At 39.6% G+C, this 13,299-nt stretch overlaps 1 protein-coding gene across 1 annotated transcript; it reads right to left on the bottom strand.

The window, feature by feature from the left end:
- Positions 1 to 1,755: 1,755 nt before the first annotated feature.
- On the bottom strand, positions 1,756 to 7,036 carry syf2 (SYF2 pre-mRNA-splicing factor). The gene is made up of 7 exons (XM_026309822.1): positions 6,982 to 7,036; positions 6,569 to 6,667; positions 6,234 to 6,359; positions 5,813 to 5,930; positions 4,458 to 4,548; positions 3,931 to 4,029; positions 1,756 to 2,170 (listed from the first exon to the last, which is right to left on the bottom strand). Exons 1-7 carry the CDS (start codon positions 7,015 to 7,017, stop codon positions 2,005 to 2,007), a joined length of 735 nt encoding a protein of 244 aa, XP_026165607.1. The 5' UTR covers positions 7,018 to 7,036; the 3' UTR covers positions 1,756 to 2,004.
- Between the last annotated feature and the right edge of the window lie 6,263 nt (positions 7,037 to 13,299).

Genomic DNA, 13,299 nt, shown 5'->3' with positions numbered 1-13,299 from the left:
TGTAAAAAACAATTGTAGTCATTCATCAATCACTTTCTAGGAATTAGACATTTCTTTTATTTTTTTGATTGGATGATCACCAGTTATCCCTCACTACCATGTGTGATTTGAACATGTTCCTTCTTGAGTAACTTCATATATTCTGCTGTTGTGGCTGCTGTGCTATTTACCCAAAGCTTGTGTGTATTTAGCCTGACAGGTTCTTGGCAAATGTTAATACTCCTGCATTGTGATATATTTTAATCTTCATGAGATTTTCAGACTGATATTTGGATACGTGTCACGATCTGTTGTAATCAAAGGGTAAAATCAGACAGTTGTGAATATGTCTTCCTGCCAGACTGTGTGTCTCCTGCTGTAAACCGGCCTGTTAATTCTGATTAATTACTTTGGTAGGAGATAAGGCATGCAAATAAAAAAAGACAGGGCAAGATACAAGGACACATGCAAGTACTGTTTATGTGATACACTTCAACTGCACTGATAGTAACACAAACAAAGAGAAACCTTTATACTTTTATCAAAGCTGAGAAGCGAACAGGTCTGTCTTGTTATTCTTGACACGAAAGTTAATCAAAAATACACATCCATCCATCATCTACCACTTTTCCTGGTACGCTCAGGGTACCAGCTAAAAATGGGTGAGAGGCAGTGGACAGCCTGACCATTTCTCTAGACAATCATACACACTCACATTCACACCTAACCAATCAATCTAACCACAAACCTCATGTGTTTGGACAGAGGGACGAAGCCAGAGTATCACAGATAATCCATGCAGACATGAATGGAGAGAACGTGAAAACTCTTGTTGTGAGACGACAGTGCTGCCGAAGAATATGCCTGATTATTTTTTTTAAACATTTGTAAGATAAGAATTGGTGCCACTTAGTGACTCACTGGCTCTTGGTGTCTAGGGAAACTCATCAAATGACATAGGTTATTTATCTAGTCATTTTCTTGTGTTTATTAAATCAAATCCATTTTGCTTTACAGGGAACACTTCATTTGCCAGTTGGCCTCGAAAGAGTCAGATGTGTCACAATATCTGTGAGACACAACAGTAAATTTATACACTTTTGTTCCTTACAAAACTCCCAGCCAATAACCTCAGGTTAATCAGATAAGAATACAAAAGTATCATAGTCATAAAACCTGAACACTTAATCCACTCCTTAACAGCTCCAGAGCAGAGTCAGATATCAAAGGCATTGTTCGAAAAGCTCTCTCGCCCTTCATCAGCAAAACATAAACAGTGTGTCTGATGGTGTCTTTGCACACTATCCTTTGAGGGCATCCCATATTTATACTATAAGGTTAATAAAAGGAGTACTCCACCAGGCGAAATATAATAAATACATGTTTGACTCAAATGTTGGTATGACTTTCACATCACAGTCCAAAAGCTTTGCACCCTGTAGAGGGCGCAATGCCGCTGCACTAGGACAGTTCAGGAGCCTTGCATGGGAACCTGTTCTAATGTCTTTTATCTCTTCTCCAGTCACAAGGTTTTCCTGCTCATGTCGCAGCTTAGGGCAACTTGGTTAAACCAAGATGTGGATGATAATGAATAAACTGAATAGCTCAATTATTGGACCTTATCTGTATGTGCACCTACCCTAAAACATTAATTTGGCTGGCATCTTCTGTGAGACATGCCCCAAGGTTTGATGGTAGTTAATTCTCACACAAAATGTTCCCGTCATGAGACCACACGCAGCAAAGCCACAGACAAACCACCAAGTGTGCGAGAGAACTGGTTAACTGGTTTATTTAAAAATAAGGGTAAGAATAAACACAATGGCATTGTTTTAAAGTTCTAATACTGTACAAAGAACCACCACACATTACATATCTTACAGATAACTGGATTATGTTTTAGCTCCAAAAAAAAATACATAGTCTTGTTACGCAGCAAGTACTGAGAAGAAACAGCTGTACCCACGACTCCTAAATGAAAACAAAACTGAGCAGTGAACATGTCCACTGAGATGACTGGACCCTCTAGACAGCTGTGCCTCTCTCCAAGTTTTGTTTGATCTCTGCTGTGTATTTGCCATAGAAACGCTCCGCCTTCTTGTTGAACTTGGCATTCCTCTCGTTAATGTAGTCGATGTCTGCGTCGTCGTTGTATGCTCTGCGTCGGCTGTACTTGGCCCGCTTCTCGATCCTGACAATTGCAAATAAAAGCAGCTTTGGGAGGATTTCATAAACCAGTATGGCCACTATCCATGGCATATCCAATAACAATAATTGGCTACAGGCAATAAGTTGGCGGTGTGCATTTAAATTTGGCAAAGGAAAACCTAACACACACATACATACTCAGGAAAATACTGTCAATTCGTGAGCCCCTAGTCTTGAGTCAACTGTATCTTCAAAGCATTGTTGTGTGTCATGCCCTGGCAACTGAATCCTTGTCTAATGCCCTGCAGTCGCATCTCTAACACAAGCCTGAGACTGTCTCGAATATAGAACGGCTCTGGGAAAGACCAGGGTAATCAAAGGTGAAAGAGACTTCTGTAGCAGAGACTAAAACTTAAAGAGCCAGTGGAAATACTCAACTGTTTGAGGCAGCGCTCGGTTAAATATGGGGGACATTAAAGGTACTGTCTGTTCTGTTAATCTCTGTGCTGTGACTTATGTGGCTTTCAAAGTTTATCAAACCATCTACACCAAATCCAATTACACAAATAGTATAGTGACTTGGTAACCATGGTAACCATAGGACTATTTGGCCTAAGGTCATATACACACACACTGATCTGGCCTGAAAACTATTCTGTTAAAGATGGCTCCAGTGTGCATGTGTCCCCTCTCAACAAATCAAAATGTTTTGTCACCTATCAGCTGATTGCATCAGGATTTCCACAGCAGGGTTGATTACTTCATATCAGATAGGGCCTGGTTCACACAAAATGCCCCACCCCTTCCCTTCTGAACTGGCAAAGAGGTCACAAACTCACCCTTTCTGCACATAATTTACTACGACTAAGATAGACTCATATTTCCAGGCCTATCTTTCTACTATATTTGTGGGCACCAGTGCCGGAAAAAGGTCAGACTGAGATACATGATAAAAGTATGTGGCTTGTTTGAATTGATTAAGCCAGTCACAATAAGCTAGACTGTGTCAGGCTTAGCCTTGCTTTTCATAAACACAGTCATGGAGGCATGAAATTCTATGGAAGAGGATTTTACATATGACCCACAACCTCTGCTATAACCATTTCATTATTTTTATTAGAATTTTTCCATCATTAGCGTTTAGCTTAATAATAATTGACGTAATCCACGAAAATGGATACCATGGTTTTATACCTGCTCCTTTTGCAATCAAAAATCTTTCTACGCCTATGTGCATTGTGTGACCAATGTGAAAGCTGCAATATAACAGAGTGCAGAATCACACAAAGTACAATATTCATCTCCGATCAACACATTTTGGTTTATTTCTTTTAAATTCAGATGCCTCATTTGACTTATTTTGAACAACTACTGTAATTTTGCTATATTTTATTGCTGCTACTTTGCTCATCCCTCATTTTAAACCTTGACAGAAAAAAATGGTTGGACAGATGTTTTTACTTATCTTTTGTTGTGGTTATTAACATATGCCCAAAAACTCAAATTTGCCCAAATTTAAAAGTTGATAGTTAAGAGCCACAGAGTGATTGTGCCATTCATAAGCCGAATAGTCATGATATTAATTTCAGTATTCAATTACTAGACTCTCAAAATAATCATTAGTTACAGCCCTGGGCTAGATTCACAGAAAGCCAAACACTAGTACTATTTGAAGATTTAGCTTTAGTGGTGTGCCCAGTGATCCAGGCCGGTATTTAATAGGTAGACTGTGATGAAATTAATGGAGGGTCAGGAGAGAAGATGGCATCTCTCAACTACTATGTGTTTTGAAGTGTGACTTACTGTTTCTCAACGTCTTCCACCATACGATCAACGCCCTCCTTTGTGGGGGCGTGCGTACCATAGATTAGGCTATTGGACGTGGGGTGGAAATCCTCACCACTGAGGAGCAGCAGGGAGAGAAAAGAAATTAGACATACATAACCATGGATAAACACCATTTCAAATATGACTTTTTCACACTGACTTCTCTATTCCATCATTGTGATTATGGTCATCCTAATCAGAGAGGGCTAGGTTCCTTCAGGGCATGACATTTTGGTGCATCATCCATGGTTCTGCATGTGAAAGACCTGCAAGCACTGCATCTGATCTTTGACCTTCGCTTGTCTGCCTTACATGAATGCTTGCACTTCAAATTATTTAATTAGTGTGCACATGTCAACATTAATCCAAGGGCAACAAAGGTGGGACTCTGGTAACTATGATATATAATACGTATGATCGACAAATGTTTAAATGATTACCCCTGGTGAAATATTAAACAACTCAACTCGAGAACCGTCACAACAAAACAAAGGGACACTCACCACTCCTCCCGCTGTTTCTCATAGCTTTCCAAGTCTGGTCTGATCTGCTTGGTGAGCCTCTGGTACTGTCGGAACTGAGCCTCAGCGTAACCTGCAATCCATCGTGTGAGACGACAAAAGAAGAAGAAAAAAAAAAAAAGACTTATAATTACCGGAACAAACAGCAAGCAGGCACAAGGCTCAGCAACACAACCTGTGGCTGGTTAAGGAGGGATGCAACTCTCCTCCTTTCCTCTCTTGAAGCCCCTCTGGTGATAATTTTCTCCCCAGAGGTTTTAATTCAGAGGAGGTTTTGATGCAACAGATGGCAGCCATATTTAGGAGACACAGACACAATGTTTTTTTTCTTCTCTTCAGTACATTAAATTAGGAGCAGTTTGAGATGATTAATATCCCAAAGGGTCCTTCCATGCAACCAGAATTGTCCTGTACACTTGTACATTGCACCATCCTTAGTATTGTTTTGCTATATAAAAAAAATAGGGAAAACAAGAATCATGTGGTACAACACGGTGAAACAAAAGAGAAGTCTATAATAAAAGGTTCACCACTTTTATCAACAACAAAAAAAAAAAAAAGTATTATTACCATTTACTAAATGAATAGACTTGTTCTGCAGGATTACAGGAGGCTTCTCTGTGCCTTAAAGCAATCTGAACTGATCACCATTCACTTCAATATTACCTCATTAAGTATAAATCTCTGCAAAGTGAATCCCTTTGTAAACAAACTGCCAACCATAGGGGTGTTAAACGTGACAGAAATATCTTCTCTGGCCAATGAAGAAAGGTATAATAAGTTTGATTTTCATTTTTAAAAAGAGCTAAATCAGATTTGCCATCTTATTTTTAAGGAAATAATCTCATGGTTCCTACTGTTGACACAAATAAATAAAAAAAAAGGCAAAAAAATTAAACATTCAAAAGCGTGTAAGACTAGAGTCTCACAGGGCTGTCACAATGCTCCAAATCTTTAGTATTTTACTAATTAGAATAACTCAAAAAATGTAATAATTTCATTGACAAATACCACAGAGTAACAAGTTAAGCACAGACTCTTGACAGTGAAACCCTTTGAGCAAAGCAGAATACAGATTTGTACAAACCATGCAGTACTCTCCAGGTAACCAGTCAGTACACTGAATGCTACTGGCAGAGCAGAAAAACAAGCATACGGACAAGCTTAGTCAAGCTCATCTGGGAACAATGCAATGATGAAAGAATTACTAAGACTGACCAGGCTGACCAACTCTCACAATTAGTTACTGTAGTCTTTAATTAAATTGACCCTATTACAAGTCTCATATCCTATTACAATGCAAACACAGTGTCTTCACTGGAGACAGTTTCACCGACCTGCAAATCCTGTGTCTGGGTTCTTCTTCTTTTTCTTCCGCTCCCACCTCTCGGCATCATCAGCAGTGATCTCCAGCAGTTTTACTCTGTCATAGTTCTCCCCTCTGGCAGCACAATCCTGAGAGTCAAATATTTTAATACAGTCAAATCAGGGAAGAAATATTCCAAGAGAAAAAAATAATTATGCTGTTTGAGCAAATGTACTGAATATGAAAATTATTCAAACTACACCCCAGCCTTGAGCTGATTTGTTAGTACTATAATCTTTGTCCCAGACACAGAGCTGTGAGCGACACTGTAATCGCAGCTAATCATCAGAAATCTTGAAACTGCATTTCGTCAACTTGCTGTATAACATACACAGTGCACTGTTGTGTTTATGAATATAATCTTAAATACTTAGTGACTAAAGCTTAAATACCTTTTTCTTTTGATCCTCAGCAAGTTCCCACTCCAGTCTGGCTTTCTTGGCCTCCCAGTTAGCCGGGAGTTTGAGTCGTTTGTCCTCCTCAACAACCTCCTGGTGATTGAGTTTACGGGCTTCATTCTGCAGTGGAAAATTCACCACATACTCTAAGTGGTTGTAAAACAGCAGCGTGCCAAAGCGTGGTTATTAAGAAGTCAAAACAATACAAAAACACCGCTTCAGTGTTGTGTTCAACGTGTTGCCCACAGCCTTGGACAGCTCACAGCTTGATAGCAACATTAGATATGACATATTTGCACACTTTAATTTAGTAAAAGTAAACAACTCACCCGTTTGAAATGTAACTCTCGAAATTTTCTCAGTCTCGCTTCTCTCTTCTGAGACGCGGTAGTTTCAGTAGGTTCCTCTTCGGTTGTTGCAGCAGAAGCCTGCCAATAAAGACAGTTACCATTCCGTCAGGAATATACTTTTAAACAGAAACCTTAAATAAAACTGTACCCCATTATCGACAAGCACAATTTATGTTAGGACAACGTCTGTCAACGGGAGCTAACGTTACTTAGCACTCGCTAGCATCGGGTAGCTTAGCACGACATGGAAAACATCGACAGTAGCGCCCAAACAAAAGTCTCTGTCGGATTAAAGTAGCTTCATTCTTAAAGTAAACACATTAATCGGTTACACTGGGCTTCCACATCCAAATAGCTGAGTGATATGAGAAGAAAATGGAGAAACTACTAACCTCAGTACAAGACGCCATTATTGTGCTGCACCACATATAGGAAGACAACCGGAAGTGTGACATTCAAACCGGATATTGCGTACAAACGTGCTTTTTTCAGAAATTATTTAAATATAAAAAAATGCAATCTATAAATCATTACTCGTGTAAAACAATTCTCTATTAAATTGAATTTACAGAATTAAAAAAACACTTAAAACCCTGCAGCCTTCCTTGTGATATATTGTCTGTGTTTATATATTAATTTAAAGTTTTACTTTCCCTCAATTCCTCAATGTAGGCTGCTGTCATGCAATTTAGGGTACTGTTAATGGTTTGCTTACAATCACATATTTTTTTTTTTATCTCTAAATTATTTATTATTCATTGCATCTGCTATCAAGCCTTTGTGTGATCTTGTGCATAGGTTGACCTTTTATGCTTTAATCTGGGTGGTAAAGTGCAGGAGCAGACAAATCTAATGTCATGTAAAAGATGGAGAAAACACTACATAGATAAGATGCTGTGGTACCGTTAATGATGAAGACCATGTGAGGTTAGGAGGCAAGTTTTAAGGGCAGACACATGTTACATGATTTTCTTTTGTAAATATCTGCAGTGAAGCACATTTATCCTGTACTGGCCTCTCCTGTAATCAACCCACACAAATATTACTGAACATTCTGTGATGTAAAGCATGTTTTTGCATTTTCCGAGGTGAAGCTTTTTCTTTTTGAGATGGCGTTTTGTTATTTTGCAACTGCAAATTACACTAACTCACATTCTTTATCTTATTGCAAAGGAGAGTTTTTAAGGAGCTCACAGCAAACAGAAACTGGTGTTTTGATAAACTCACCAGAGCTGACAACTTCCTGTCCTGTTTTTAGACATAAGAACAATGACAAAGCTGTTGTACCGCCATAAAAAATATTTAAGAAATTGTAGTTATCTTTATATCATGGTACCATGGCAAAAGTAATCGCCAGGCATCTTGCAGTTTACAGGGACGTCTTTGTGAATAAGTTTAGACCAAACCATCGGGCTTGTTTTGAAGTTTAAATTCATCCAAAAACACTGCAAGACTAATGGAAACTGGCATGACACACACACAGACAGCAATTATGAATATGACTGGAGGTTAAATAGTGAGAGGCATGAAAGGTCAAGCATAAAGTCATCTGTGCACCACACAGAGAGTCTGTTTAGACGCCACTAAACTCAATTGTTATGGTTGTTTCTGCCGTAGAGAAATTGAATCTCATATGTATTACCAATGCATCTTATTTTTACCCACAAAAGACAAGTATCAGTCTGAGCCTTGGAACATAACCTAAGACCTCCAAAAACGATTCTATGATTTGATCAGAAGACAAAAGTAAACACATTCAAGAGCCATCTGAGCATGTTTGACTTGCCAAAATGGATGTGCTCCCTGTTTGATTGCATTATACTAATAGAGCTCTTTTGGAGGATGTAATTAAGTGGAGTTTATAGTCTTAGATTAAAGCATCCTCTAGATCACAGGCAATGTTAATGGAGTGATGCATTTTCACTGGAAACCAGATGGGAGCACATCACAACAGAACAAAACATCATTGGCTACAGTAATGGGCAGGGCTCTGCCATTGCCATGCAAAAGAGAAAACATCTTCATAATAAATGACTCTCAAATGAGTAAGAGAGAAACAGAAACAGCAAAACAGCATTTCCTCTGCATTTAATTTACATTTACAATGCCAGTGTGGAAAACAGCTGCAACAACATAGAGACTTTCAGAGTGGTGTGTATAACATAAATGTTCACAAATCAATAACAAAATGAGCATAAGTGAGCATACATCTTATGAGCACATTCATTTTTTTTTCAATAACTGTTACTGTAGTGTCTTTGTTAATGTTATCCATACATCCTTTACAGCTCATAAGTATTCTCATATGTTAACTAAACTCCCATCAGGGTGCAGTCAATCACTACCCTGAGGAATGTTTTGTTTTTTGTCCATTGGGAATGTACTGGCTAGGAAAAACCTATGTAGCAATAATTGTCATGTTTAATGCACATGTCATTTATAAACCCGAGGTACAGTATAGCAGCGTCTTCTATACTGAATGAGGATTCCTATAATTCAACAGTATCTGGAGATCTACTACACACAACCTACTTTTAGCTGAAAGTAATCAGTCAGGAGAATCTAACATTTACACAATAGGAGCATGAGCAGGAGCAACCATTATTTCAGTTTTACTGTGGGTGTATATTGTAACAATACTCTACACTTTGTTTATAATAGAGGAAAAGAAGTATTTGTGTTCATTCATTTGCCAGTGCTTGTCATAGACCCAGCAACAGCTTCATAAACTACAGACTGGTCTGATTTAAGTTTGAAATCCAAACTGACATTGTGACAGGCAATGTGTGAACCTCAGCTGTCACTACCATTTAAAAAACACTGAACTTTAGTGCAGTGGGATGTGGATCTCACATCTGTTTAGGCCACCCAAAAATGCTGAACAGCCACTCCTCAATATTAACTTTTCCAGTCAGGCAAATCAGACCTAAAATAGGGTAACATTATATGTGCAAATAAATAGCACTTTAGGGGCACATTTATAAATGTAGACCAGACTGTATGGTACTTCATAACTGTCTCCCATTAATCAAACAGGACATCATATTGGCTCAGTTTCTTACATGCTGTGAATAAGATACTGTATGTTTTTGTGCACACAGAATTTCATTTGACTGCTACTGTTATCTTGCTCTTAATAAGAGTTCCTGCAGATAGCACAGGGGGCAGGGCCTCTTGCTGCTCAGGCAGCTGCTTCACATCTGGAACTTAATATAAACATCATGGCCAATAAAATCATTCCATTTCCTTAATTACTATTCCTGTCATTTCCGCACTAAATGAAAAGTTATTAATTCACAGCCAACACAAACATGCTTCCCCAGTACGAGGAGCTGCTCCTGAAGCGTCCCCACCCTGACTACAGGCCACTGTCACTGGACTGGAACCACAAGCTCCTGCCTTACTCTGCCAGTGTGTGTGTGCGAGTGTGTGCATATCTATGTATGTATTGGGAACAGGGGCCATGATGCTGTCGAGTTGAATGGAACACAAGATGGCGTCTTTTTTTCCCACCTCATCCAAATGCTCCCACTGGTGCCAGTATAATCATGACAGGCACAAATGGTCTCGTTTCATCTCTTCCCTCTTTCTCCACCTCCCCTCCACACTCCTCCTCCTGTTTTTTTGCTGCTTCTCTCTGTCTCCAATGCCCCGCCATCCCCTTTTCTCCCCCATTTATACCACTCTCCCCTTCCATTCATTCTCTCTCTTAATTTTCTCTGACATGCCTCTCAATACTCTGTAGTCCATGCATAGCATAACATTTATATATGATAGGACTTTGGAGTGTTCATAGTTCATCCGGCTGTAATGTGGCCAAAATAAATGCAAATACTCACTTCAGCTATGCATGTTCTAAAGCAGAAACTGAGATCTATCACAGGGTCATATGCCAACAAGCATATATAGCAAATTTGCCACAGCACAGAGTTTTCAGAGAGTTTTCTTCCCCTGCAGGCAAAATAATGTTAATATCAAGGAGCTCATTATATATTTGATCAGACACAGTAGTAGCTGCTCTGATTCCAACTGAAGCCATTCACAGGCCAAAGTAGGAAGAGGATTTGGTGAGCGATACATATACTTACACAAAAGATGCATGTATGCACTCAAATACCACTAGTTTTGTAGTCAATGCTTTCCCTCCACCACACACAATTAAAGTCCCAATTAAAGGCCATTATGGGTTTTCCACTAGCAGCAACCACAGGGAGAACATCTACACGGCTCGTACATTGTGGGCACACAGATGTCTCCGGTGTTGTCATCCAAAGGAACTTAGACAGATCCACAAACTTTATGATCATAATTACTGATCAAAATGAAAGTGCAACAACAATATAAACTCAGAGCACTGCAATAAAAAAAAGTTTGTTTTTGTGAGTTTGTGATTCCGGTAAGTATGGCCAAGTGGGACTATCAGAGTGGATGTGTTTGTGAGATGTTCATCCTGAGCAGAAAAGTAAACCGAGGTGTTGACGAGCAGTGACTGGAGTCACTTTGTCCTACAGCCCTTTAAGCTCCCATTACCACAAGAGGGAGGCATTTCCCTGATATTTTACCAGATATGAAAGTCCTATAAAATCTCAGTGAGGATATTAAATAAAAAGGCCACATATTCATGCATATTCTTGCTTATGTAATTGTGTGTCTACCACAGTCACCAATAGATTTGAGTTCTCACCACAAATGAAAGCACTAGGCTCCATATCTGCTGTGAAGCATCCATTCACCACCATACCCACATGCAAGTTCAACACAAGTGTCTTCCCTTGAGCGAGGCCCAGAAGTGTCATGGGTTTCCGCTTGTGAGCTCCCATCCTCTTACCCAGTGACCTTAATGAGAGAGTGAAGTTCTCACTTGGCCAAACAATACGCTGTTGTATGGGGTGGTGATAAGTGGTGGCCAGTCAACAGCCTGGGGAGAGGCAGCTGTGTGGGCGAATGCTCTTCCTTATCTGTCCCCAGCAAAATCAGTTGCTGGATCAAATAACTTTACACAGACACATGTGTAATAATGCATGTGGCTGAACACACACACACACACACACACACACACACACACACACACACACACACACACACACACACACACACACACACATTCCCACCCAATTTTGTGCTGTGAGAACTAACAATCTGTTTAGTGCAAGAACTGCACAGGCTCCTTTCATCTCAGGTTCAAGGCACCAGTGATCTAATTTCAAATCTGATGATGAACAAACCAGTGCCAAATCTAAAGCAAGTGTCAACAACACCACCACTGTGAACTGCTGAGTGATAAATGAGCTCTTTCTTCATGGTCAGTATGGTTTATTCTCTGAGCTATTTAGGACTTTAAAAGATCTTTTATATTCAGGAACAAACTTATTTTGTGAAGCATAAAATTTTAATTTAGTCATTTTCAAGGTGGAGAATATTTTCCCCTGGGAATACTGTCAAAGCAGGATTCGCAATGTGAGAAAAAGCAACAAGATGATAAGTTGATAATTTGCTTTTCATGTTTTATTTTTGTTGTTTGCTGCAACAAAACAATAGTTGAGGAGAAAACTAAAACTCCCCACAAAGTCCATTTTGTTAAATATATTTTAAAAATAATAAATAATACATAATTATCATAATAATGATGAAATATTGCATATTTCTGCTAAATAAACTTTGGGTAGCTCAAGTTAAAGCTACACAGACGCATTAGCTATGTTTTTTAGGGGACAGATGTTATATACCTCCATGAATGTTCACGCAATCATTTGCATTTGCATTGACGGAAGGATTTTTCTTTACCTCTTCACCTTTCACTTGGCTATTTTCTGGTGTGAAGAAGCACTTGCATAGGCAATCAGGTAAAATCATGCAGGGCACTGAAGTAACAGGCAATCTGGTAAATACTGACCATGAGCTGACGCTGAATCCACCAGAATGTATCGTTGATGAGGAGCTGCAGAAAGTTGATTGAGCTGCAGCTGGAAACTCAGCCTCAGTTTGGTGGGCAAATGAGGAATTGGTGGTGAGACGACAGGAGAGTTGCACACAGAAGTGATGAATCTGAACCAGAGGCAGATGAGAAAAAAAGAGGATGACAGAGCCATGGCATGCAACCAAACCATGACAATCAAATACAATTAATGACAAAAGCAATTGCTGGTGTAATATTATCCATCCACCCATTATCTACCGCTTATCCTTTCAGGGTCTTGGGAGGGCTGGAGCCAGTCCCAGCTGACATTGGGTGAAAGGCGAGTGCACCCTGGACAGATCACCAGTCCATCACAGGGCTGACACATGGAGACAGAAAAACACTCATATTCACACCAATGGGAAATTTAGAGCCAATCTAACCCCAAACTGCATGTCTTTGCACTGTGGGCGGAAGCTGGAGTACCTAGAGAAAACCTGCAGTATTATAATGCTTACAAAATTTCCAGTGTGGTACTGGTGCTATTCGGTCCATCAAGTTCTAAGAGTCTGTGGGAGACTTGCATTCATTAAAACCAGGCGCACACATTGGAGCTCTGAGCAGGACAGGAAAAACAAAGACAGATATTCCAGAGTCAATGAACTGTCTGCAGTGATGTAGGGTTATGTGTGTGTGAATGAATGAGGTGTTTCCCCTAATGTGGCCTATAATCTGACCCTCTTGGGAGGAGGAAGCAGAGTGCAGTGGAAATTATTCAGTGCAAATTTTTGGCCAGAGGTTCATTTCTTGAACC

Source organism: Mastacembelus armatus, chromosome 22 (assembly GCF_900324485.2).
Source record: "Mastacembelus armatus chromosome 22, fMasArm1.2, whole genome shotgun sequence".
In the NCBI taxonomy this organism is placed as follows: Eukaryota; Metazoa; Chordata; class Actinopteri; order Synbranchiformes; family Mastacembelidae; genus Mastacembelus; species Mastacembelus armatus.
This window is presented reverse-complemented; position numbering and strand designations above follow the sequence as displayed.